The 25,346-nt window shown below is 38.8% G+C and overlaps 1 protein-coding gene across 1 annotated transcript; it reads right to left on the bottom strand.

Moving 5' to 3' along the window:
- LOC132631843 (F-box protein PP2-A13) lies at positions 1-4,825 on the bottom strand. Its single transcript, XM_060347545.1, has 3 exons — positions 4,248-4,825; positions 3,566-3,681; positions 1-548 (listed from the first exon to the last, which is right to left on the bottom strand). Exons 1-3 carry the CDS (start codon positions 4,575-4,577, stop codon positions 119-121), a joined length of 876 nt encoding a protein of 291 aa, XP_060203528.1. The 5' UTR covers positions 4,578-4,825; the 3' UTR covers positions 1-118.
- Between the last annotated feature and the right edge of the window lie 20,521 nt (positions 4,826-25,346).

Genomic DNA, 25,346 nt, shown 5'->3' with positions numbered 1-25,346 from the left:
TTCCCTCTACTGTAAAGTGACCTCCGATTTTCCATGATTTTCACATGTACACTTTATCAATTGGTACGTCACACTCTAGGTGCGACCCACATAATTTCATCAATTCTATTCCTACAATTTAACAAGTTAAACCTACTTTTGTTGGTCCAATCTCAGCAGGAAGAATGAGCACGGAGTCTAAACAAAGACCACCTTTAGTGTGTGTACAATCGATTTGAGTCATTGAGAACTTTAACTTTGTTGGCATGCTAGAGTACTTGTCCACCACAAAATCTCCCACATGATAATTTATCCACTTTCCTGGCTCATTCAAGTAATACTGTGCAGTTGCCTGCTGGCCATTTGATGTTGATAGTAGAAACTGTACTGGTTTGATATTCCAGCCGTGGATTTGATCAACGGTGCAGATTCGTCGGCCTAGTCTTCTCGACGTTTTTCCCAGCTGAAGCCGAAAGAATAGGCTGTAATTTCCTGCTGGGAATTCGAATTCTAGGTTACCTTCCACTTCTACCCACCATATTTGTTTGAGAAATGCAACTGTCCTGAATCTGTAGATATTTTTGACAAAACATTAGTTCATGGTTAGTGGCATACCAAAATTTTCAAATTATGGATGTTCAACTAAATATTTAATTGCTATGGAGACTGAATGCCCCGCGAATATATTTGTATAATTACTAATTTTTTCTTTTATATGAATGATAAAGTTTGGCTTTAGATGTAATGGTGCTCGAGCACTCATAACCTATAACATAGGTCCACCATTGTCTATGTATTGGGAATTTATATATATACCACGTTTTTTTACATAAAATAATTAAGAAGAAATCGGATGAGAATATAATATTGAAAGGGCTTATCAAAAGGATATCCAGAACTGGATTCATTTTTCTCAAGCACATGATTTGTTGACTTAATTCTCAAAAGCATCTTTAAATGGGATAACAGCCCCTAGGCTGACCAATATGGAAATTAACCACGTAAATTTGCCAGCGAGATATGCTCCTAGACCTAATATAGAAAGGATTTATAACTTATATATATCACATATATTTATAAAAGATTTTCATTTTATCAATCATGCATTTTAACCTTGTGGTGCTGTAAGCTACCTTATTATTTTCAGGTTTTTAATCATATTTATAATGTAATTGCAGGCAAACTTATACGATAAGCATTTATAGGTAACATGATCAAAATGATAATTAACCTATGAATTACCATGTAGATTTTTGGTTGACTAGATATGAGTCCGGAGCCTAAAGGGTATAAAAATACACGGTATAAACTAAAAGGGGATATCTAAAAATTTACATACCAAAACGGGTATAACGTGGGCTGATCCACGTTATACCCCAAAAACTTTTTCGGTTGTCAGAAGCAGTCAACGAAAAATTAAAAAATAAAAATAAATTGTATAACGTGGACTGATCCACGTTATACAATTTTGTATAACGTGGATCAGTCCACGTTATACAATTTATTTTTGTAAAGTGGACTGTCCACTACAGATAGCATCTCATATAGAGCATCCTTCTCAGTACTGGAAGGTTGGCCTGGTCTTTTTGTTAGCTTAAATCTCCTTAATTCATGGAACTATCAACTTAATTTCTCTGTGTATGTGGAAGTAGTTGGATGATACCATTTTAAAAACCATCGAGACTGCTCCAGACCCAGAACTGAAGGAATCTAGGGATTTGATCCTCCGTGTTCGGAGAAGGGACTTGTACCAGGTACTGAGGTTATCTAATGGGTATTGATTAAGCACGTTATATGAGGATTATGGAATGTTTGAAGTTGACGGTCAGTTCTTGTTTCTGCACATTGCAGTTCTGTAATGAGTATGCTGTCCCAAGAGACAAAATAGAGCATTTCAAGGATGTTACGGCATATGATATTGTGTGTTCGCAGGTAGCTAACACATAGTAGTCTGTGTTTTTGGGAGCCTTTAGTAGTTCTATGGTAATAGTCTTTATCTTACAGAAAAGTAGCAATGAGAGACTTAACGAAGAGGATGTTGCTGTGAGCAATGTCAGGATAGATCTTACTCGTGGAAGGCATAATCCGCTTGAAAGGTTTGTCGAAAAGGGGTTACTCTATACATTTCTGCACTTGCACTCTATACAGTCCACTTTACAAATATAAATTGTATAACGTGGACTGATCCACCTTATACAATATATTCTGTATAACGTGGATCAGTCCAGGTCTTACAAAATATATTTGTAAAACGTGGTCTGATTCACGTTATACAAAATATATTGTATCACGTGGATCAATCCACGTTATACAATTTATTTATTTTTTAAAATTTTTCGTTGACTGCTTCTGACAACCGAAAAGGTTTTTTGGGGTATAACGTGGATCAGCCCACGTTATACCCGTTTTGGCATATAAATTTTTAGATATTCCTTTTGGTTTATACCGTGTATTTTTATACCCTTTAGGCTCCGGACTCACTAGATATACCGTCTTTAGTAAGATAGGCGGATCCACACCATTAGTGCAGGTTCGCGGGAACCCACAACTTCTATCCGAACCTAGTATTTATAATATGAAACCCTTCAAATATATAAGAAATTTGAGCTGAGAACCCAGTAACAACATACACTGATAGCTGGGAACCCACAAACTTCAAATTCTGGATCCGCCTCGGCAGTCTAACACTAAGATTGGAAGTTTATATTCCTGCTCCATCTTACCATTTTGTTTATATTATACTCTAAAGACGAGAGTTCTAAATTAATTTCTTCTTTAATTAGAAATTAAAGATTTTTATTTTTTACAGTAGAATCAGTCAATCAGGAGGTCCTTTTGACTTTTTTCTTTTATTTATTAATATCGGATATACGGATTAATGTCTTATACTCCAGGTCATGACATGATAGCGTAACTAAAAACTTACAAAAGTAAATTCACTGGGCCAGGAAACATTTTCTTTTTAATTTAATTTTCCGATCTTTTAGGTAATAGCGATTCCCCCTTTACAAGTTTTGGTTCAAATGTCAAATTTCATCCCTTCAATTATTAGAGCTTGGTGCTGTTGTTTTGTAAATTTCTTCCTCCCACGTTTTCTCCAATATCAAAGAAACCAGTAGTACATAGTGTTAAAATATACACTCTAGTCAAACAATCCATTAAATTAAATATGAAAAGTTAAAACAGACACTCTAGCTAGAATGGTAGCCTTAGAATATCGAGTATAATGTTAATTTCTGTGGAAGGAATTCATTTCTTTGACAGCTAGAGATATATGCATCATTTTCTCCTCTACGTTTATTTCTTTTCTTCTAAATGACTCCAACTCCTATTCATATCTCAATAAAAACTTATAATTAGCTTATTGATCAAAGCAATTTCTTTCTTGATACGCCCAACATGCCACATTTTTCTTTGGCATAACAAAAATTCATCTTTTAATAGACACTTTTCAGCATTCATGTGCCATAATCAAAGCCATATCAATTTCTTCATTTACTATGTAAAAGGTAATGCATGGTTACTATTTATGTTAAAATTGAAAGGTACTTTAATTCAGTTGGTTGTCAGAGAATAATGGACAAACCTTGATTCATCAGATGGCATATGGTTCCAATATCTGCGGTCTTCTATGCCTGTTATCTTCATTTCCTTCCACGATATACACACACATACCCCTTTATTTCTTTCCATCCAAAACGCCTGCCATAAGGAACTAACAGCCTAACATTAATGTATGTCTCTATCCTTACGGGACGGTCATTATAATCAAGAGGAGAAATTTGAACAAAAAGAAGCGCACTGTTGAATTAGAAAATTGGGTTTGGAGCATCCATGTGAATTAACTCGGATTCATAAATGTATATAATTTTGTTATATATTACTTAAATCTAATTGAAAAAAAAGAGAAAAAGACTACAGTTGAAAATTCTCCATTGTTGTGACTTCTCATAAAAGAAAGATAAAAGAAGTCCTAATGTGTTGAAAAATTCCTTAGAACAACAAGATCTTCAACGAAATATTGGAACAACTTCTGTAACTCAAGTATAATCTTAAATTGCGGACCTTTATGATGTGATTCGTGTTTTTGACATGTAGTTACACGATTGACTAGTGAAATAAAAACTATTGTAAACCTTGAATTCACAAATACTGTTATAAATCTTGTGGAACCAGATGTTCTTGATTCTTACTAAAGGATTTTGAGAAGAAACGACTATATATACACAATAAATCTGAGAGACCAAAGAAGGGTCATATGCACACACCTTGTAGTTGCTACTCCCAAAGTGATTTGGACGACATAATCTCGCAAATATCTCTTTCTTGGTTAAGCCACATGACTCTTCTTCCAAGTGGTAATTTTTCACAAGAATTTGATAATTTTCAGGCAACTTTGGTTCCCAAACAACATCAGCCAATGAAGCTTGACGGAATGTCCTGTTCACGTGACCAAATTTACAGATCTCAGTGGGGTCCAGATGTGTAAGAACTAAAGCTACGCAGCTCTCTGGCAAATCTCCAAGGCCAGTCTCTGAAGGAGCAGTATTACTTGTTAATTTCTCATGATCCACCAAGCTAGAAAAACCAGCCCCCATATATGCAAATAATATAGCAAATAAAAGCTGCTAGCTAAAATGTGATCATAAGGGGTTTTTATGAGAAAAAAATGATAAATTAAGGAATGGTATCAATGAATCTTAAGTAAAGAGGAAGGGACTTTCTCGATAGGAGGGAAAAAGAACTACCGATGCAGAAAGTATGCTTAATTGAAGACTTTTCAATTTTATTATAGAGTGTGTGTATATATATATATACAGAATGCTCCAAAAACTTAAACAAAGGTGTGAGAATGTGTCACAGTAATAAGTATGCAAGTCACCCTGGGAACACATGTCAAATGGTGGTGTGTCCTTTTGTCGAGCACTTTTATGATCTACCGGACAGCTTGATCGAGCATCGAATTCTATGTTACGTTAACCATGCATTCCAGTCTCTTCTCAACCATGGTTAAGCATATGCAGTATGGAATATATGCGGGCATAAGTTAAAGTAACAAATTCATATTTTTATTTTCTGACATATTCTCATTTTAGTTTGTTAAAAACGAGAGGTGTGTTTTTGTGAACTATGGTATGACATTTTTCCGACTTGAACTATCACCAACTATTTATCAAAACACGTCTTAATTATCAATTGTTCACTTTTTGTGAGATTTCTACATGAACGATGGTGATAATTTAGGTAGGAAAAGAGAACAACTAATAGTTGAGATGTGTTTTGATAAATAGTTGGTGATAATTCAGATAGGAAACTCGCACAGCTAATAGCTCAGGTAGGAAACTCACGAAAAAATTATAGTTCAGGTGTGTTTTTGACCATTAACTTTTGTAATTCTCATTTACCCTTAATGACATAATTTATTAGGTCTTCAATCACTACTCGTTTAAAATAAAATAAAAATACAGTCAAACCTCTCTATAATAGCAGCGTCTGTCTGAAAATTTCATGACTGCTAGCTATAATGAGGTGTTGTTATGTATGTATACTGTCATTTGATGTTTAGATCTCATCTAGTTGTTATAAACAAAAAAATGCAAAAAAAAAATAATATTTTTTTCTGTACTTTTTATGTTACAAGCGAAAACAAAATACTTGTTAATTTTAGAATCTCAATTGATTTTGATATTTCGTTAACTAAAGATTGAAAGGACTAATAAAGTACTAATAACTCCACAACTAGTTACTGTACTGATAAAACTTAAGATCTAAGGAGCATATGTATTTAAAATTAATTAAAATTTAAATATTTCAAGTTTGATGTACAACTTCTACAATTATAGGCTGTTTCATAAATTACAGTCTCTTAGTAATAATTTAATGCTTGAATTGACCAATATTTTTGTCCAAACTTTCAGCAAAAGGGAATTCAACAAGTGCCACTTGAATTGGTTGGTATAGAGAGATAATTTTACAAAGAGTGCACTACTATAATAAATGACATTGCTGTTATAGGTAAAATGTTATCATAGAGAAATAAAATATAACATGAAACATCGGTTCTCGAGAAAATCAGGCTCTTATACTGAAATGTTGTTATAACGAATGAAAATTATAGAAAAGTTTGACTGAATGTGAAACTCTCAGCATCATTCATATAAAAGGATACTTTTGCATATATTTAGCTAATTTATCAGAATGGGAGGAAGGGAGTAGTAAATATCAATTTGAAATACAAAATAAAACTTCAAAGACAGGTCACTACAATTAATATCAAACTCAAATTCGTTTACAAATTGAAATATTACAATAGACCGATATTAAATACACATAATGAATGGATCAATAGGATGGCTTGTGAACACAATTTGGGTTTCCTTATTAGCTTTGACAGATTCCACGGGATTTAAATAGTCTTGAGGTCATCTTTAACGTCTTTGGGTTTATTGGATAATAAATATAAACATGGAGCATAAACTAACACATCTACCTAATTCATACCATGGATTCTAGGAGAGAAAAATGACCCTCATAAAATAGGTAGAAGTTTGTTTTGCGAAAAAGAATCAAGCTTGTTTTGTGGAGATATGCAACGATATGATTAGTGTTCAACAACTTATGTCAATTCAAAGTAAATATCTTTGAGCCCACATTCATTAACACCATGGTGAGAGCTTTTTGCAGCATGTCTAAATTGGATATACATGCTATATTCACTACCGTCCATTTAATTTCGCTTTAGTTGCATTTAGAAAAAGTTTGCTCTATTTATTTCACTTTACCTAACGATATTAATTGACATAAAAAAAAATTATTTAGCCGATTAATTAAAAACATTAAGATTCCAAAGAAATAGTTCACGTAAATGCAACTCCATTGGACTAAACGATGCTTTGCGATAGGCTAATGTATGAGTGGAATATAATCTTATTAACTATCCAACCAAATCCACCTTCATCCGTCAAAAAATAGTTTACTTGTTTTATCATCCATTCTTGGTTGTCATGAAGAATGAGATTCGACGTCTCTTCACGTTTCTTTTAGGGTCGTTTGGTACGGATATTAAATTATCTCGGAATTATAATTTTGGGATTATAGTTCTCGGATTAACTTATCCCATTTGAAAGGTGGAATAAAATAATCCTAACTATAATGGGATAAGGTTAGGATAAATTTATATCTTCTACAAATATAGTATAATTTTAATTCCAAACTTAATACTCAAATATTCCACCTTATCCCGCATACCAAACGACCCCTTAGAGTCCTATCCTATTATGGAACCTGTCAAGCTACTCTTAGCAATCTACTAGTACTATTTTTCTTTATATTTAAATTTAATTGAGACAAGCTGGCCATGTTACGACTATAAACTATAATTACAACTTTGTAACAGAAATTAATATTCAAAACACGTGAGTCACGTAGTTTACCCTTTCCTTTTCCTTATTCCCCTATTTACTTCATCAGTTGAAAATACTTTGGATATATTAAATAGAGAAAACTAACTAATTGGCGCATGTATTAATATAAGAATTACAGCTTAGAAACTGAAATTAATATTAAAACACGTGAACCACTTTGTTCACGATCTTTTTTCTTTATTCTTCCCCCTATTTCTCCGTCTTTTGAAAGAAATTAAACATATTATATTGAGACAATAGCACAATCATAGAATATTGTTTTCCCGTGAAAATGGATAATCAGTTAAAGATTTGTATTTTAAGGGTTTAAAAACAAGTAGGTCGTATCCAATCCCGAAATCTCTCCTTTTTGAGGGTTAATATTGGTGATTATCAAAATCAGATTGAAAGAACTGAGCTTAAGAAATGATAAATATGGGTATATATTCAAAGAAAGTCTGCGTGCCCAGATGTGTATTGCCTTAGAGAAAAAAATAAGAGGTGGGTTACAAGAGGTGAGATGAGATGCCTTAGCTTACATGATAAGCTATCTATATAGAAATCAAAACAAGACTTTTCAACCCTAACAGATGACTGATGTGACTCGACGGCACCCCTACGTGCTTCTTTGCCATAGCATACTGATCGAGATTAATTGATATGACCTGAGTAGGTGGAAGTGGGTGCCAGCTGTGGAGGCCTTCTGACTTCTCCGAGCTCCTGATTGTAGAAATTGGCCCGGACACGAATTTTACCCAATACAGATAGTCCCCCACTTTCCGTGGTTATCCTAATCGTGAACCCGGGAAGTGGAGTTTTCTTTTTCCCCCAAAATTCCAATGAGAGACACAACGTCGCCTGTTTTCCCGCGGAAAGATGCTTTGTCAGTTTGGCATAAAATGCATCCAGTCACTTATTCGACGGTACTTCTTCCGAGATACTGATTGACGCTTCACTAACAAGACACACTGCTTCTTTGCCCAAGGAGAATAATTACACTTACTGGCTATATATGAGCGAGTAACACTGCTTGCACTTTCTTATCTATACTTTCATCCCTTACCCTTGTGCAGACTCAGTTCTCCTCTTTTCTAAACTCCATTCTTTCATCATAATGACTTCATCATCTATTTCGGCATCTTCAACTTTTAATCTTACACTGGCGAGCATGCTAGAACAGCTAGGGGCTACCTCGGTGGTCTCCGCTCGTAGCCGACCATCATCTTCTTCTACCACCTGAAAGGTAGACTTGGGTTCCCTGGCATCTGACATCATTCCTTCAAACTTTAGTTTCAAGAGGGATTTCCGTGCCAACCTTCAGTTCAAGTCCATGAAAAGTTTTACTTCTTTGATTGATGACTCCATTATCCCCCAAGTTCGTATGGACTGTTGATGGGGGTCTAAGGTTGATGTATCCCCACCCCATGTCGATGATAGCATTACTCAACATATCTCGGGGATGTCTTTGATATACACTTATCCTTTTACTATCAGATTTGACCTCCTGATCCATGAAGTTATAGGGGCCTTTTGTAGCCGGTATAGCGTATGTCCAAGGCAATTGGCCACCTAAACCTGGAGAGTGGTCCGGTGCTTGCCAGACCGGGCTAACCTCCCTTTTACTTTGGACCACCAGATCCACCTTTATTCCCCTCGAATGCTTCGTGGGAGAATGATAAATCTTGCTTTTCGGGGGCTCCCGGGGCCTCATTTTGAGTGCCGAGGATGATTACGACCAAGGGTGGGACAATCGATTTGTTATGATGCGGACATATTATCTTTACGACCTCGCCCATGGCCCTCTTCCGGTGCAGTGGAATGACGCCCGCGAGTATCCGTTTTCCTGTCTTCCCATATTCTTTTTTTTTTTTCTGTTTCTTGGATGTCCTTGCCTAACCTGTTTTTTCTTAATGTTTTCCAGCAGCCTCGGTCATTCCCGAGCCCTTGCTGGATATTTTTGATTGGGTGATGGGCATGCTTCGTGCCTCCGGGAGCACCGAGCTGACCTAGAGAAGTATTTTCGCCGACAGGTGGAAAGGAAAAAACCATGGTAAGTGCCTTCGCCTTGAGCTCGTACCTTTGTTCGAATCCTCGTGGCCCCTCCTTTAATTCCTTTTACTCTTGCTAGGTCTCCCTGCTCAAGGGGCTTCTATCAGGAAAGTGCCTTCCCGGAAAGAGACGCTGGTCTGTATCGCCAAAGCTACCGCGGAGGCAAGGGATAACAGGAAGTGGGCCCTTCCAGATGAGGTTAAGGCGTCTTTCTCCGGGGGTATTGGTTCTCGTGTAGGAGCGATCCTCCGGCTCCACGAATGCTTGAGGGAAGAAGTACATGGGTTGATCTATGTCAAGGACGGCGATTGAGGGGTCGCCGAAGACAGGGAGGCGAGGGACCCTTCCACCGAGATCATCGTGGGGATGAGAGTTAGTGAAGGCCCACCCGGGAGCGTGAGGCATGGTTTCCCTGTGTTGGTGATGTAGGCGTTGGTCTTTCTGCTCCACCTCCCCTCGCTGTCAGTTCAAGCCTCGATTTTGGAGGCTTCCTTGCATCAATTGGCGGGTATCTTTCTCCAGGTAACAGGACCCTTCAATGCTATGCCTTACTTTATTATATTCAAAGGAAACGTATGTACTAATTTTGCCCATTCATCCTTTCTCAGGGCTAGACCACCGTCTCTTCTGCCCTTGAGCTCTTTGAGAGTTCCCCTCGTTACTTTTCTCGTGACATGGAAAGGCTCTCGGAGGAGAACCAGCAACTCTATTTCGAGCTTGCTCAGCTCCGGACAGAGAATAGAGGTCTCCTAGCTGTGAAGACTTCATTGGAGCTTCAGTAGGCAGAAGCCAAGCAGGCTCTGGCGACTCGGGATAATACCTTCCGAATCATGACTACGACTAGCTGGCTGTTGCAGGATAGGTTGGATCGGGCGGAGGCTAAGCGCGACGCTACCCGGGGACAGGTGCATGCTCTTGAAGCTTCCCGTGTCCGGCTCAGAGCCCGAACAAGCGCTTGGTCCTTCGTCGAAAATCCGAACAGCAGGGAGCTTCTCTGCTTCGGGATCATGCTGTCCTTCATACCCGACACGAGGTTTTTCAAGGCATCGAGGAGGGGAGAATTGAAGTCTCCTCGGCTTTAATAGACACTAAGGTGGACTTGTTCACAGCTGAGGCAGACATGGGCGATTCTCGTGGCCAAACGCCGCCTTCTTCTGATGGCTCTTATGGTTCTTCAGATGTCGAATGTGCTCCCCCTCTCGATTTGGCTTTGTAAGTCTTGAGCTTCTGGGCCTGGGTGGCAGTAGTAAGTTCCTCTACACTAGAATCACTAGCCTTGATTTTCTTAGCATTCCTTGGAAGGATAACTAGCTTTTACTGCTGCGAACGCTCAATTTTAGTTTGTAATGGGTACTTCGGGGTCTGTGTACCCTTTTCGAATATTTTTACTTTCCTGATTCGGCCTGTGAGCTATTTATTTTTAGTGGATAATTTTTTGGGTTGCATGCCCGTAAATGCTTTTGTATGAGCCTTTATGCTCTCTTTGATCCCACCCGTTTAATGACAATCATCAGTTTGTTTTTTCAGTTTTGATATTTACTAATACAAACCGAGTTGCATCAAGACCTTTCACAAAGAGCCAAGCAAGGGAACTTCAAGCTATGCAAGGGTTGTTCATGAGGAGAGACGCGCTTGAGTACACTTTAGAGCCTTCTCGGGGATTCCAAGTATTCATGATAGCATGGGAGGATGGTTTGGAGAAGAGTGTTAAAGATGGCCATGCTTACAATGTGGCTATTACTTGAAGATTTACAATTTCAAGTTCCATTTCCCAAAGAAGACATCCAAACAAGGCCCCAACTTCATTAAGGGTAGAAGTGTAATAACTTAGTTGTCTTCTTAATATTTCTAGTATAAATAGGAGTTTATTTCATTTGGAAGACTTCGACTATTTTAACTATTGATATTTTAAGATTGTAAAACTCTTTTGAGTGTTGAGGGCTTGCTAAGCTTGAGATTGTGAACATTGTGAGAGGAATGGTTATTAGGGTGTTAAATTCCTATTGGTCATCCTAAGAGTTTGGTGCTCTTTAGTTCCTAAATTAGAGGTCAAGTTAATTTAAGAACTTTGGTTGCTAATTTGGGTCTTTAGTTGTGTCAAATTATCTATCCTTTACTTTTTTATACGTTTTATTGTTGTTTTCGTTTTTCCATCAATTAGTATCAGAGCTTGGATTAGATTTGTTCTATCAAGTCTAGTCTAGGGTTTGTTGCTACAAAAAAAAAATCTGAAAATTTTTCCACCAAAACCCCCCAAAATTTTGATGTTTATTTTGCTGATTTGACCTTAGATTCTTGTTCCTTAGTGCTTTAGGGTTTCAAATCTAAAGTTTTGTGTCATTTGAGTCCATATTGAGAGATCTACCATTGTTGAGTTGAAGCTTTTAAGAAAAATTGAAGAATAACTTGGTGGGTTTTGATCTGTGACGAAATTGGGAATTGATTTGGGCTTTCTTCTACTTGATTAAGGGACCCTAAATCCGAAATTTGGAAGAAAAATGAGTTGATTTGGAGGTAGCTAGAAATTTGAATGTTCATCTGTTCTTGAGCAACCTTTATAGATTCAAGGGAAGAAGAAGACCCAAAGGGAAAGTTTGATCCAAAGGTTTGCATCCAAGTTTTGGAAAAGGTGTTTAAAGTTCCCTAAAAAGGTAAAAACAAGGTAGAGTGGGCCCAAGAAGTTCACAAAAATTCAGAAAAAATCCAACCCATGCCAAGGATTCACGTGCATACGATGTCACTGAAGCAAGAATACGGTGTCATTCTACGGTCCGTAGAACTTATACGCACCGTATAATTGCCAATTCACCATCTTAGATTTGACCCTCAAGAAGTTGCTTACTGTGACAGATATACGGTATAGAATACGAGCTGTCAATTTTCTACGGTCCGTAAAAAGTCCCGAGCATCTCATCGTATTTTGGAGTGAGGTTTAGTAGGTCACTATTTCTGTTTTACGATGGACACATATGGACCGTATAACTTATATGGACTGTATAATTGAGAAAGATCCCATCATATAATTGAGGTAAAAAATTTCATTTACTGATTTTCTTTTATGATCCAATATACGGTCCGTCAAATACAATACAGACTGTACAATACTTTATCCGTGACCGTAGAATTCAACATTGAAAAGGTACGTTTAATTCAATTTTTTTTCGATTCCAATTCTCTTAGATTCTTTGAGTCTCTAAACTAGTTAACATCAGGTAATCTTCCTTATTTGTTGATAACTAGTTCTTGAGTTTCACTTCTTTTCGTACCATTCCTTTTTGTTTTTTTTTTCTCATTTTAACCTTGTTGATACTTCTTGGTTCAAGTCCGTTAGATTAAACTGAGTCGTCCATCTTTCTTAGTCTAACAAGAATCTATTCCGACCAAGAGTAGCATTTGAACCCTTGTGACTAATCGACATTACAAGAACACAATCTTTGGCTGAAGCAATTTTTGAGGCAACTAAAGGTGCACATACTTGAGCGATTTTGAGTTGTTTTACACTAACCTAACATTTTTGTTTGTTTTGTTGAGTTTGTTTACTAGATACCATGGCAAATGAAGAGGAAACTTAGACTCCCACCCGAGAAGTAACACTTAATGAATTGGCTTCAATGTTAGCTGAGATGAATAGACAAATGGGGAGCATATCTAGTCAAATAGGAAATGTGGAACGAGAGATAGGGGATCTAAAAGGAAGCATGATGGAATTGTCATATTCTCCTCAAGACGAATATCAAGGAACAACAGGTAGGGAACATCTTGACCAATCACCTACCTTGTCACCCGGAACCGTTCACCAATTATATAACCCCACTCCCCAAAACACTCCTCAAGACACCACTCTCCAAAATACCATCCTCACCACACCAAACAACATTCCAATACCTCAACGGAATAATTCACCTCCACTACCAAATGATCCACCACCACATGACCCATTGCCACCCCAAAACTGCCCAAATGTCCAACAACCAAACCAGAATGATCTAATATTTTATGATGACGAGGTAGATAATGCCATTCTTGAGCATAATGCCAATCAAGTATGGGGGTGACGAGGAGAAGCACAAGGAGCCTATCGAGGGAGAGGTGGTAGGAATGGTCCATATCCTCAAATGGGAAGGCAAGGAGGTTATCAAGCCCGTGATGATCAACAAAATTGAGATATTCGTCAAGATCGTGAATTCTATAGTCATTACTATGGAGGAGAACCATATGGAGTTCATGGGAACTATGGCAACAATGGAGTGCGAGACACGAGTCTAAACTCCATTAAGGTTACTTTCCCAACCTTCAAAGGGGGAAGTGACCTCGATTTAATTTTTGATTGGGTGATGCATTGTGATAGAATCTTCTTGACGAATGACATGTTCGAGGTGAAAATGGCGTCTTACGCCATTGCTCAATTCGAAGGGTTCGCCTCCACATGGTGGGAAACTCAAGTGAAGGCAAGAAGAGTTGTTGTGCTTCCTCCCACACCTGCTTGGGAAGATTTAAAGAATGTTATGCAGCGTAAGTATGTCACTGAACGCTACAAGCAATAGCAACTCAAGAAGGTATATACTTTAAGGCAAAACAAAAGGAGTGTGGAAGAATATTATGACGAGTTCCAACTTATAAAGATGAGAATAGACTTTGGAGAGGATGACTTGAATGCTATGACTCGGTTTTGAGTTGGGTTGAATATAGGAATTACTTCCCAAATGAAACTCCCCAACTATCGTGACATTAATGAAACTCTTGAAGCTACGATCAAGATAGAGGAAGGTCTTAAGGAAGGCAATATCAATAAGTTGGGGGGCTACGTAAGCTCATGGAACAACAACAAGGAAAGAGGAACTTCTTCCTCCAATTAGCAAAAGAGCAAGGGCACCATGCAAGAACCTAAGAAGCCCTTTGTAAAGAACGTTCAAGTTGAGAAGCAAGTTGACAGACCACCTCAAAGGTTTGCTCCAAAAGAAGAAGGTACGAAACCAATCCAATGTTTTAAATGTCATGGCTTTGGCCATAGAGCAAGTGAGTGCCCCAATCGAAGAGATTTTATTTTGAAGCAGACTTATAGTGATGATGAGAGGGAATGTAAGGAAGGAGATGACGAGGGTGATCATGAGAATGATGAACTTGGTAGTGATGAAGGTGATATGGAGGGTGATGGTGAGTTCACCATACTACTCTATTTATCAAGGAGGGGAGATCATTATTCCAAACTATGTAGTAAGGAGAACAATGATAAGTAAGGCCATGGATAATCCTAGTCAACGGGAGAACCTTTTTCATTCCAAGTGTATCATAAATCAAAATGTGTATGTCATGATCAATGATAGTGGGAGTTGTGAAAATGTTGCAAGTACGACTCTATTTGATTTCTTGAAACTTTCCACCGCTCATCATGAACATCCTTATGAACTCCAATGGCTCAATTAATGTGGAGAATTGAAGGTGACTCGACAAGTCATTATTAAGTTCAAAGTTGGAAAATATCAAGATGAGATCTTATGTGACGTTGTTCCCATGCAAGCTTGTCACCTTCTACTTGGACGTCCTTGGCAATACCATATGTCAACTAAGCATGATGGTAGAACCAATCGATAAACACTTGTCCACAATGGAATCAAACATGTAATGTGCCCAATGTCCTCTCTTCAAGTTGGTGAGGTCTATCACAAAATGAAGGAGTTGAAGGAGAAGGGCAAGGATGCCTTGCAATCAAATATGGTGGTACAAGGGAATATTGAGGAGAATGGTTCTCAAGAAGGAAGTGCGAAGAAGAAGGAGTCAAGGGAAAGGCCAAGGTGTCCCTCTTGGTAAATTTTGGGGAAATTAGGGAGGAATTAGAGAAGCGTCAACCGGTGATTCTCCTCATGCATAGAGATTATGCGTTGCACACTAATGAACTAACCCCTTATTTTCCTAGTTTTATTTCTTCTCTTTTGCAGGACTTTGATGATGTGTTCCCAACGGAGATTCCAAAAGGGTTACCATCTTTAAGGGGAATTGAACACCAAATTGATTTTGTTCTGGGGTCCGAATTGCCAAACAAATCGGATTATAGAGCCAACCCGAATGACACTAAGGAGCTTCAAAGGCAAGTGGATGAGCTCCTTAAAAAGGGAATTGTACGAGAAATTATGAGTCCATATGCGGTGCCCGTGATATTAGTGCCAAAGAAAGATGGATCATGGCGCCTGTGTGTTGATTGTAGAGCCATCAACAAGATAACGATAAAGTATCGCCATCCCATACCTCGTCTTAATGACATGCTTGATGAATTGAATGGTTCATGCATATTGTCTAAGATAGATCTTAGGAGTGGGTATCATCAAATTCGGATGAAACCTGGAGATGAGTGGAAACCCGCATTCAAAACCAAGTTTGGTCTCTATGAATGGTTGGTGATGCCTTTTGGTCTCACTAACGCTCCTAGTACTTTCATGTGTTTGATGAATCCTCTGATGAAACATTTTATTGGAAAATTCGTGGTTGTTTACTTTGATGATATTTTGGTGTATAGTAAATTCATAGATGAGCATGCTATTCATTTGAAATGTGTGTTTGAAGTGCTTACACAAGAACAACTTTATGCTAATATTGCTAAATGCTCTTTTTGTGTTGATAAAGTTGTTTTCTTGGGTTTTGTTGTGAGTTCAAGGGGGGTTGAGGTTGATGAATCCAAAATAGACGCTATTAAGAATTGGCCAATACCTAAATCCATTGGTGATATAAGAAGTTTTCATGGATTGACTAGTTTTGATAGCGGGTTTATTATCATAGCTGCTCCTTTGATCGAGGTAATCTGAAAGGATAAGCCTTTTTCTTGGGGTGTGGAGCAAGCAAAGGCTTTTGAAATGTTGAAACAAATGCTTAGCTTCGCACCGTTGTTGCAATTACCCGATTTTGACAAAATCTTTGAAATTGAATGTGATGCTAGTAAAGTAGGTATTGGTGCCATTTTGATGTAAGACCAAAATCCATTGCCTATTTTAGTGAAAATATTAAGGGTGCGACGTTGAATTACTCCATCTATTATTTTGAATTGTTTGCTTTGATTAGAGCTTTAGGTAATTGGAAACACTACTTGTGGCCTAAAGTTTGTGATTAGGACCGACCATGAGTCCTTAAAGCATCTTAAGGCCCAAGGAAAGTTGAAAAAAAGGCATGCTAAGTGGTTTGAATTCCTTGAAACCTTCCCTTATGTAATCCAATACAAAAAGGGAAAGGATAATGCAGTGGCGGATGCCCTATCAAGGAAACATGTTTTGATTAATACATTGTCTTCCAAATTTATGGGTTTTGAAAGCTTGAAGACATTGCCATTTTTGCCAAAATCTTTCTAGATTGTGAAGAATGGGAAAGGGAGAGGTGGATTAGGGATAGGTCTTCTACTCCCTATTCTAGGTTTGATGGTTTCTTGTTAAAAAACAAACGTTTAAATGTGCCCACGAGATCTTGGAGAGAATTATTTGTGAGGGAGACACACAATGGGGGATTGATGGGACATTTAGGGATTGATAAGACTTTGGGTATTCTTGAGGAGCAATTTTATTGGCCTCATATGTGGAGGGATGTGGCTAATATTTGTGGCCAATGCATTGAGTGCCGTGGTGATAAGTATAGACTCCTTCCCTATCATTTGTATACCCCTCTACCTACCCTTCAACAACCTTGGTTTGATATTTCAATGGATTTTGTGATGGGATTTCCTAGGACCAAAAGGGGTAAAGATAGTATCTTTGCTGTTGTTGATCGATTTTAAAAAATTCCTCATTTCATTGCATGTTATAAAATTGATGATGCACTTCATGTTGTATCTTTGTCTGTTGAGCATGTAGTGAAGTTTCATGGTATTCCCAAAATAGGGATCCCAAATTCCTTAGCCACTTTTGGAAAGAATTGTGGGGATAACTTGGTACTAAATTGTTGTTTTCTACCTCTTGTCACCCACAAATCGATGGCCAAACCGAAGATGTCAATAGAACCTTGGGTTCTATGCTTAGGGCCATGGTTAAAGGGAAACTAGTATCTTAGGAAGATCATTTGCCTTTAGTTGAATTTGCTTATAATAGAGTCATTCATAGCACTATTGGCATGTCACCTTTTGAAGTGGTTTATGGTTTTAACCCCCTAAACCCTTTAGATCTAACCCCTTTGTCTCAAGATATTATGTTAAGTTTAGATGTCAACAAATAAGCCGACGCCATGAAGAAGTTTCATGAGAAGGTGAGGCTTCATCTTGAGAAAAAGAACCAAGAAACGGCCAAGAGAGCAAATAAAGGCCGCAAGAGAGTTATGCCTGAACTGTGTGATTAGGTTTGGATACATTTCTAGAAGGAGAGGTTTCCGAACAAAAGGAAGAGCAAGTTGATGCCTAGAGGAGATAGTCCATTCGAGGTACTTGAGAAACTCAATGACAATGCATACAAAATTGATCTTCCACCCGAATACCAAGTTCATAACACCTTCAATATGCATGATCTCTCCCTTATGGAATCTTTTCAAGAAGGGGAGAATGATACAGTCCGAGTTGCATCAAGACTTTTCACAAAGAGCCAAGCAAGGGAGCTTCAAGCTATGCAAGGGTTGTTCATGAGGAGAGACGTACTTGAGTACACCCTAGAGCCTTCTCTGGGATTCCAAGTATTCATGATAGCATGGGAAGATGGTTTGGAGAAGAGTGTTGAAGATGGCCATGCTTGCAATGTGGCCATTACTTGAAGATTTACAATTTCAAGTTCCATTACCCAAAGAAGACATCCAAATAAGGCCCTTACTTCATTAAGGGTAGAAGTGTAATAATTTAGTTGTGTTCTTTATATTTCTAGTATAATTAGGAGTTTATTTCATTTGGAAGACTTAGACTATTTTGATTATTGGTATTTTGAGATTGTAAAACTATTTTGAGTGTTGAGGGCTTGCTAAGCTTAAGATTGTGAACATTGTGAGAGGAATGGTTATTAGGGTGTTAAATTCCTATTGGTCATCCTAAGAGTTTGGTGCTCTTTAGTTCCTAAATTAGAGGTCAAGTTAATTTAAGAACTTTGGCTGTTAATTTGGGTCTTTAGTTATGTCAAATTATCTATCCTTTACTTTCTTGTCCTTTTTATTGTTGTTTTCATTTCCGTTTTTGCATCATTTACGCTTTTACATGCGCTTTGTTTTTGCAGCAACCGTGATCATAAAAGGATTTGTTGGCTTTTTATTTTGCCCTTAGCCGTCGGGCGTGACCGTTATGCCCGTCTTCCGAAACTATGCTAATATTCGAGCGTTGTTGTTTAAGTTGGTGCATGATGACCGGTGCGTGCCTGTGTTTTGCATTTCATGTTTGAGGTCATCATTCCTAACTCAATTCGGGAATGTCATTTTTGAAAATAATTTCACGATATTAGGGATCTAAGCATCTAATTCGCAAGGAAGGAGGGCCTTCACTTTTCAGTGCTGATGGGGAAAATTTCTCAACCCCGTTTAATGGCAAAAAGGTTCATGGAATCTGCACGCTCGAAGGCTTTAATAGCGGTGTCGTGTGTTAGAACCGATTTGCGGAGCCATGTGGCTTCCGTGTTCGGTTTTGCCCGAACGTTTTTGCGATCTTCGACAAAGGATTCCTTACTAATAACAGCCGAAGATAAGTGAAGGTTCTTATCTCGCCCCCAAGATTTATAAGGGATGACTCGTCTTATTGGTACATAGCCTCCCTCCTGTGCTTTTGCAGAAATTAATAGTGAAAGATAAAGAGAGGGGCGCGGGAGATGTGATAACCGCTGGCAGTCCCAGTTGTTATACCCTATTTTAATCGGGGTCAAAATAGTTTACCACATCCCGATAATTTCGGGGTTAATTAAAGTCATAGAGTCGCCACCTAATTATTTATGGTGAATTAGGGCACCTAAGATTAGTTTGGAGTAATTATCTAAAGTTGACTCTATTTTAAATCTACGAAACCAAAATCAAGGTAAGGGTTCAACTAACTTAAAGGGAAGGTATTAGGCACCCTTTAAGATCCATTAATAATGGTTAACCGACCGGACTTATGTTAATCAATTAGGCTAAATGTTAAGTATAAAATAAACATGTATATATGCTAAATGCCAAATTGACACCTTATTGTGAAAATCCATTTTTTTGTTTATAAGACCAGATAGTACTGAAAGACGATATAAACTCAGAATCTTCTTTTCCATTAAAACAAATATAGCATCGGATTCATGACCCGAAGGCAATTGGCATTCATAGAAGGACTAGATTCGTTCATTAGAATAAAGACTGATTTGCTACCTAAGTTACTTCAATGGAAACGTTTTGATCAGATTCCGAATTGGGGTGAATGAAGATAGCTAATGGCTTGCTCAATTCCCTTTATATTCTAAATGTTCTATTCTAAATAACGCCTACGGTCTATTATTAACTATAGTGGACCTTAAGTAAAATTTGGCTATAACTATATAGTGCCTCACGTTAATCAATCAATGACATAAAAAATGGAAATAAAGAGGTTAGTCATATAAGGAGTTTTAAACACACTAATGGGCAAATCAAAGGAACATAGAATGATAAAAAAATGAAGCCATTTTGGCCTTCGTAAAGGGCAGCGGTATTCTGCCAATTTCAGTCAAGCGAAATAAGAGTATAGGCGATGGAAGGGTGTGAACTCTGTAAGCGGTATCGTTGAGTTTCGAGGTGAAACTCTTCGGCTCCGGTTGTACATGCGAAAGAAAAGAAAAATAGGATTAGAAAGAAAACCCGATCAAGGAAATTATAGAGGATAAAGAAGAAAGTTAAAGTACTTATGCCAAAAGAATTCAAAACATTACATTTTACTATAACGTAAACAATCCGAAGAAACAAATAAATTCCAATATCGAATACGACCGACTATAACGGATCTGGAAAATGCAAAACTTATGGGATACGATCGAATGAGAAATAGGTAAAAATAGACAAGGAAGATGTATGCAAACAATTGAACTGTAAAGATAGACAAAGAAAGATGTGTGCAAACAATAGACAAAGTAAAGATATGCCCTGTTACATTTTTTCATATTTGTTATAAGATACCAAATAACCTAAAAAAAAAGGGTAAAAGAGAAAAAACATGGGACAAACAAACCAATGTCTAGACTAAAGAGTGTAAAAATTAGGCAAACTATCACTAACACGGAGTGTAAACTGAACCTAAAACCACTGAACTAAACTGCCATTCAAATCGGTAGAAATCTAAAGAAAGAAGGCAACCTTAAGGGTAAAGAAAAATGGGCAAAAGCAAATCAGGTTGACAACCAACTCAAAATCATCAATGCAGGGATAAGTGGAATGTTCCCATACAGTAAAGACACAGCGGGAACATTTCCCAGTAGGAAAGCACAGCAGTAGACTTATCAAGGAGTTGACACCAATAATTGACATTGCAGCCATGGTTGTAAGTTCAAGAAGAGCATGAAAGGGAATGCAGGAGTCAATTCCAAGTATAGAATGAGTGGCCAAAGACAGGTAGTAAGCAGGAACTTTGAAAAGATCAAACCACATTAGCCATCTAAGGTACATAAGTCACAAGGTGAGTTAATTCTAACATCATTAACCAGTGCCTAAAGTCGCTGGGCAGATTTGCATATAAGGCTAATTTGCAGAGAAGGGAAATGGGGAATTAATATACATGCGCACAAGAAGGGCAAGTAAACAGAGAGGACAGGCTAGCAGTTTGGATGCATGGTGTAGATAAACAGGATAGGTAGACTTAGAGTACATAGGAAGAAACACATAGTCACAACAAAATTTCAATTCCTGTTAAGCCTACGCTAATCCCAGTTCTACTGATTAACACATTCTACTTATAAGAGGTTGCACATACTCATTTTCGGTGATTACACGGACGCTTATGCACATATATACCAACCTTCAATACTAAAGCCTCTATGAATATACCACAGAAATATGTCTATCCTTTTTAAGTCAGTCAAGTTTCACAGGCTTGGACAAAGTCTATTTAGCAAACATCTCATAATTATTGATGGTTCTGAGTTTTACTAACAAATAAGACCAATGAGTAGGTTATCTAAACACATGATCATTCTATTGATTTTTGAATAAATTATATTTGACTACATTTAACCAAGCTAAGCAATATTTAAACACAATATTCAGCTAAAGATTTAGTTGACATTTAAGGTGTGAAGCAACTACTAACCGGCCATCTTGTTTTATTCAGATTATCATCTATCGTTTCGGACAGAGTTCAAAAGACAACACTAAACTCTAAAATCCAGTTTCAGCCGAACATTTCAGATTCGAAAAAAGATCAACTTTAGCAAATGCGCATTGTACTCGACATATGCATTCATATTCACACAATTATATTAAGCCAAGGAAAGCAACAAAACTGCAAACAATACATCTTATACTACATGGGAACTCGTCTTAACAGTAATGAACAACAAAAAAAAATAGGAATAGAGATAATGGTTTTACCTCTTGTGGGTGCAATGAACTGAGACGAGGTCGCGAATCTACTCTCTCGTTATGAGCATATCCGAATCTCAATACAAATGAATTCCAAAATCTAACGTAGTGAAAATTCGACCGAGATAAAGGAGGAACTCTAGAAATTAAGGTTCTTGGAGTTAAAAATGAGCAGATTATTTTTGTGTGGTAGTATTTCCTACCCGATGTTCCCCAAAAAGACCCCCTTTTCGGCTGAGGACTTAAGACCATATTTATAGGTAAAAGTGACTAGGGTTTCGTTTTGAACTCGAGATTTTTGGCTCCAAACACAAGTTCAAAGAGTCGTTTGAAATGGTCCGTGAATGCTCAGATCTCTGAAAATCTCTTCTTGGCTTCTTGTGCTATGTACCTGTTGACCGAACCTCGTGACGAAGAGAGAAGGAGGGAAAAGGTGAAAAAGTAAAAGCTTACTCTAAATTGGAGGGGCAATTTCTGTTCAAGGTTGAAAGGAATGCTAGGGTTTGCTACAAATGGATGGAAAAGAGAGGGTAGAGAGAGAGGAGCGTATGCGGCGTTGAAGGGGAGAGAGAGACTGATCGGTTTAATTAGGTTTAGAGGGGAACATAAAGGATTGGGCCGGGTCGGGTAGGAAGTAATGGGCTGGTTTGGGCTCAGTTGGTCCGAAAGTATGGACTGATGAAGTTAATGAATTTGGCCCTTTTCCTCTTTAATTAATTTATTTGGGCATCTTCATCTTCATAATTTGGACTAGAATTAACCACTTGCAAATATATAATATAATTTCTTATTAAAATAAATAACCGTGTAATAAATATTTGGGAGTATTAACATAGTGCTTTGTTAAGTAAATTTGAAATAACTCGTCCAAATTTATTAACAATCAAGAAACGAAGATAAATTAATTGAAGAAAAGGTAGGACAAAATTGCGTGTCAACACCAGTACTATCTGTTTTGATCGCTTGGGCCGGTCTTTTTTCTATCTGCACCAAGGCGCAAAATATTTTGAGAATACAAGTGTCTGGGTGCGAGATGGAAAGCCCTTACATTACGATCTCGTAACCCCCTTGCCGGTGAAGATTGCAGTGCACCCTTTAATCCTTTCCCCCAGGCGACAATGCGATCTAGACTTCGAAGCCTGTTTCTGCACAGGAGAGAAAGCAAGTTATCCTAAAAATAGACAGTGCCAATACTTACTCGTGATCTAGGGGATCCCTCCTCGGTGGCTTTCGTAATTTGGCACGGATCTCTCCAGCTGGTTGCCTGTTTATTCATGCGAGGGCCCTGAGTTCGTGCAAGGTGGTCCATAAAGGGGATGTTGCCACCGCGCAGTTCAGATCGACCCTGGGATGCGGTCTTTGCCCCTATACCGTTAATGCCAGGGAAATCTTTTCAATTTGTGGGTGACATGCTTCGGCCTTGGATAGGGCTTTTTTAGCCCAAACAGGCAGAAATTTGGTGCCTCATTCTTAACGTACTAACCCCTCGTCGACTAACCGATTTGGGTTTCCCATCCTTCGGATCAAACCTACGTTAAGCAGCCGTGATACTTTGAACTGATCCTAATCCCCCTCTACGAAACACCAGAAAGGGCTTATCGGGGTCCTTTATTAACAGGTGCATTGTTACTTCTAGGGGAATTTTTTCTTTTCGGGAAGTTTTTTGAGAAGCTCCATGCGCAGCATCTCCTTCACCGTTAGGTCGGCGGGGTTTTCATCTTTCGACTCTATTAACCCTTTCAGGAAGGTTTGATCCGGGGTCTCTTTTTCCGTCATCCTTCCAAGCTTAGCACCCAAATTTGGTCGATGGGGGGGGGGGGGGGGGGGAGGGGGGGGGGGTTTGCCATTCCGGTACGAAAAACAGTGGTAATTTTGAGGAGTGCCTCTTTAGGCTTTTTGAGGTCGGCTTTGTCGGGGACATCCTGTGTTTCTCCGCCGGTTCGGGTATTCCTCGGATCGATCTTAGTTCTTTCAGGTAGTCAGCTTAATCACCCCTCGAGCCGGCTGCATAGGCTTTATTTGGACAGAGTTTTAACTACCGAGGCTGCCCACTATACATCTTCTTGAGAGTTCGGAGCCGCGTCACTTTTGCGGTTTCACCTAGACCAACAAGCACACGCTTAATGAAAGAATTTTTAGTTTGAACGGATTACCTAGGCGTCATTATGGAAAGGAGTGAGTCCTATACGGTTACTGTCGGCGCAGGATACGTTCTCGCGCTTGGTGAGGCCTTAGACGTGACTCTTAGCTGTAAATGAAATTTTAGACAACTGGATCATTGTGTTCGATATCATCTTATTCACCGCTGCCCCCCCCCCCCCCCCCCCCCCCCCCCCCCCTCTTTCCTCGAAGGTTGAGTTGATTGTATGTGTAGGCTGGGGTGCTTTGTCCGAATTCTGCCCAGGATTTCTGTTTAAGTTGAGTTTGGTCCGGTTACTAATATACTCTTTGAGGTGCCCCGCTCGCAGAAGCTGGGCCACTTTGACCCTTAGGTTTGTGCAGTCCTACATGGTATGTTCGTGGGTGTTATGGAAGTGACATCACAGGCCGGTGTTTGTCTGGTTTGGCCCAGATTTTCTTCGGGAACCTAGCCTCCTTCATCGTTCTCATTACTGCGACAAGCTCCATAGCATTTATGCTGAAATTATGATATGAGATATTTGGGGGTCCAACCCCTTTTGACGTAGATCCCGAAGGGTGCGGGGCGCTTCTATTGAGAAGACCCCGCCCATTCCCGTTGATTTCCCTATTTAAATTCTGGCCTGAAGGCCTGCAGGCTTCATACAACTCAAATCGTCCCCGACAACTTGCGACGTTTACTTCGAACCCGAGTCCTGTCTCTTTCCCAGGCGGCTGCCTACTTCTATTGGGGTCGTCACCCTCTGGTCTTCTTCAATGCGCATTTTAGCTGTAAATCTTATGTCTATTTCGCTCCACGTTTTGTATGAAAATTCCCCCAAACTTTCTTTTAACTTCCTGGACGCGTCCGGCTCTCCTGGGTTTAGGCCGTCTGTGAATTTCGCTGCCACCTAGTTCTCCGGAATGGTAGGTAAGGTCATCCCTTCCTATTGGAACCTCTATACATAACTGCAGAGCGATCCATGCTTCTTTTGCTTGATAATCAAGACGTCCTCTTCGCGTGTTTCAACTTTTGGCGCCCTAGCGTGAGCTTTTACAAAGGCATCTGCAAGAGCAACAAAAGAATCAATAGAATTTTCGGGTAAAAGAGTGTACCAGGAGGGTGCTCCTTTCATGAGTGTCCGATTGGTCTTCTTGGGCATGACTGATTCAATCTCGTGGTACTTAAGGTTGTGCCTGGTGATGGTCGCTTCAAAGCCGTTGTATGATTTTCGGGGTCGGTGATCTCGTTATATTTGGTTATGTCCGGCATTTTGAATTTTTTGGGAATGGGCGCGATGGCTGCGCTTTCTGGGTACGGCAGTATACTATACTTTCTGGCTTCCGCGC

This window comes from Lycium barbarum, chromosome 3, assembly GCF_019175385.1.
Source record: "Lycium barbarum isolate Lr01 chromosome 3, ASM1917538v2, whole genome shotgun sequence".
In the NCBI taxonomy this organism is placed as follows: Eukaryota; Viridiplantae; Streptophyta; class Magnoliopsida; order Solanales; family Solanaceae; genus Lycium; species Lycium barbarum.
The sequence above is the reverse complement of the archived record's forward strand: the minus strand, read 5'-3'. Positions and strand labels throughout refer to the sequence as shown.

Bases quoted from the DNA above. Each gene is read 5' to 3' on its own strand.
- LOC132631843 (XM_060347545.1), bottom strand. From the start codon at position 4,577: ATGGGGGCTGGTTTTTCTAGCTTGGTGGATCATGAGAAATTAACAAGT. The intron at 3,682-4,247 runs GTGTGTGCATAT...TCCTTATGGCAG, and splicing joins TTGGGAGTAGCAACTACAAG to GCGTTTTGGATGGAAAGAAA. The intron at 549-3,565 runs GTTTGTCCATTA...AAATATCTACAG, and splicing joins ATGCCATCTGATGAATCAAG to ATTCAGGACAGTTGCATTTC.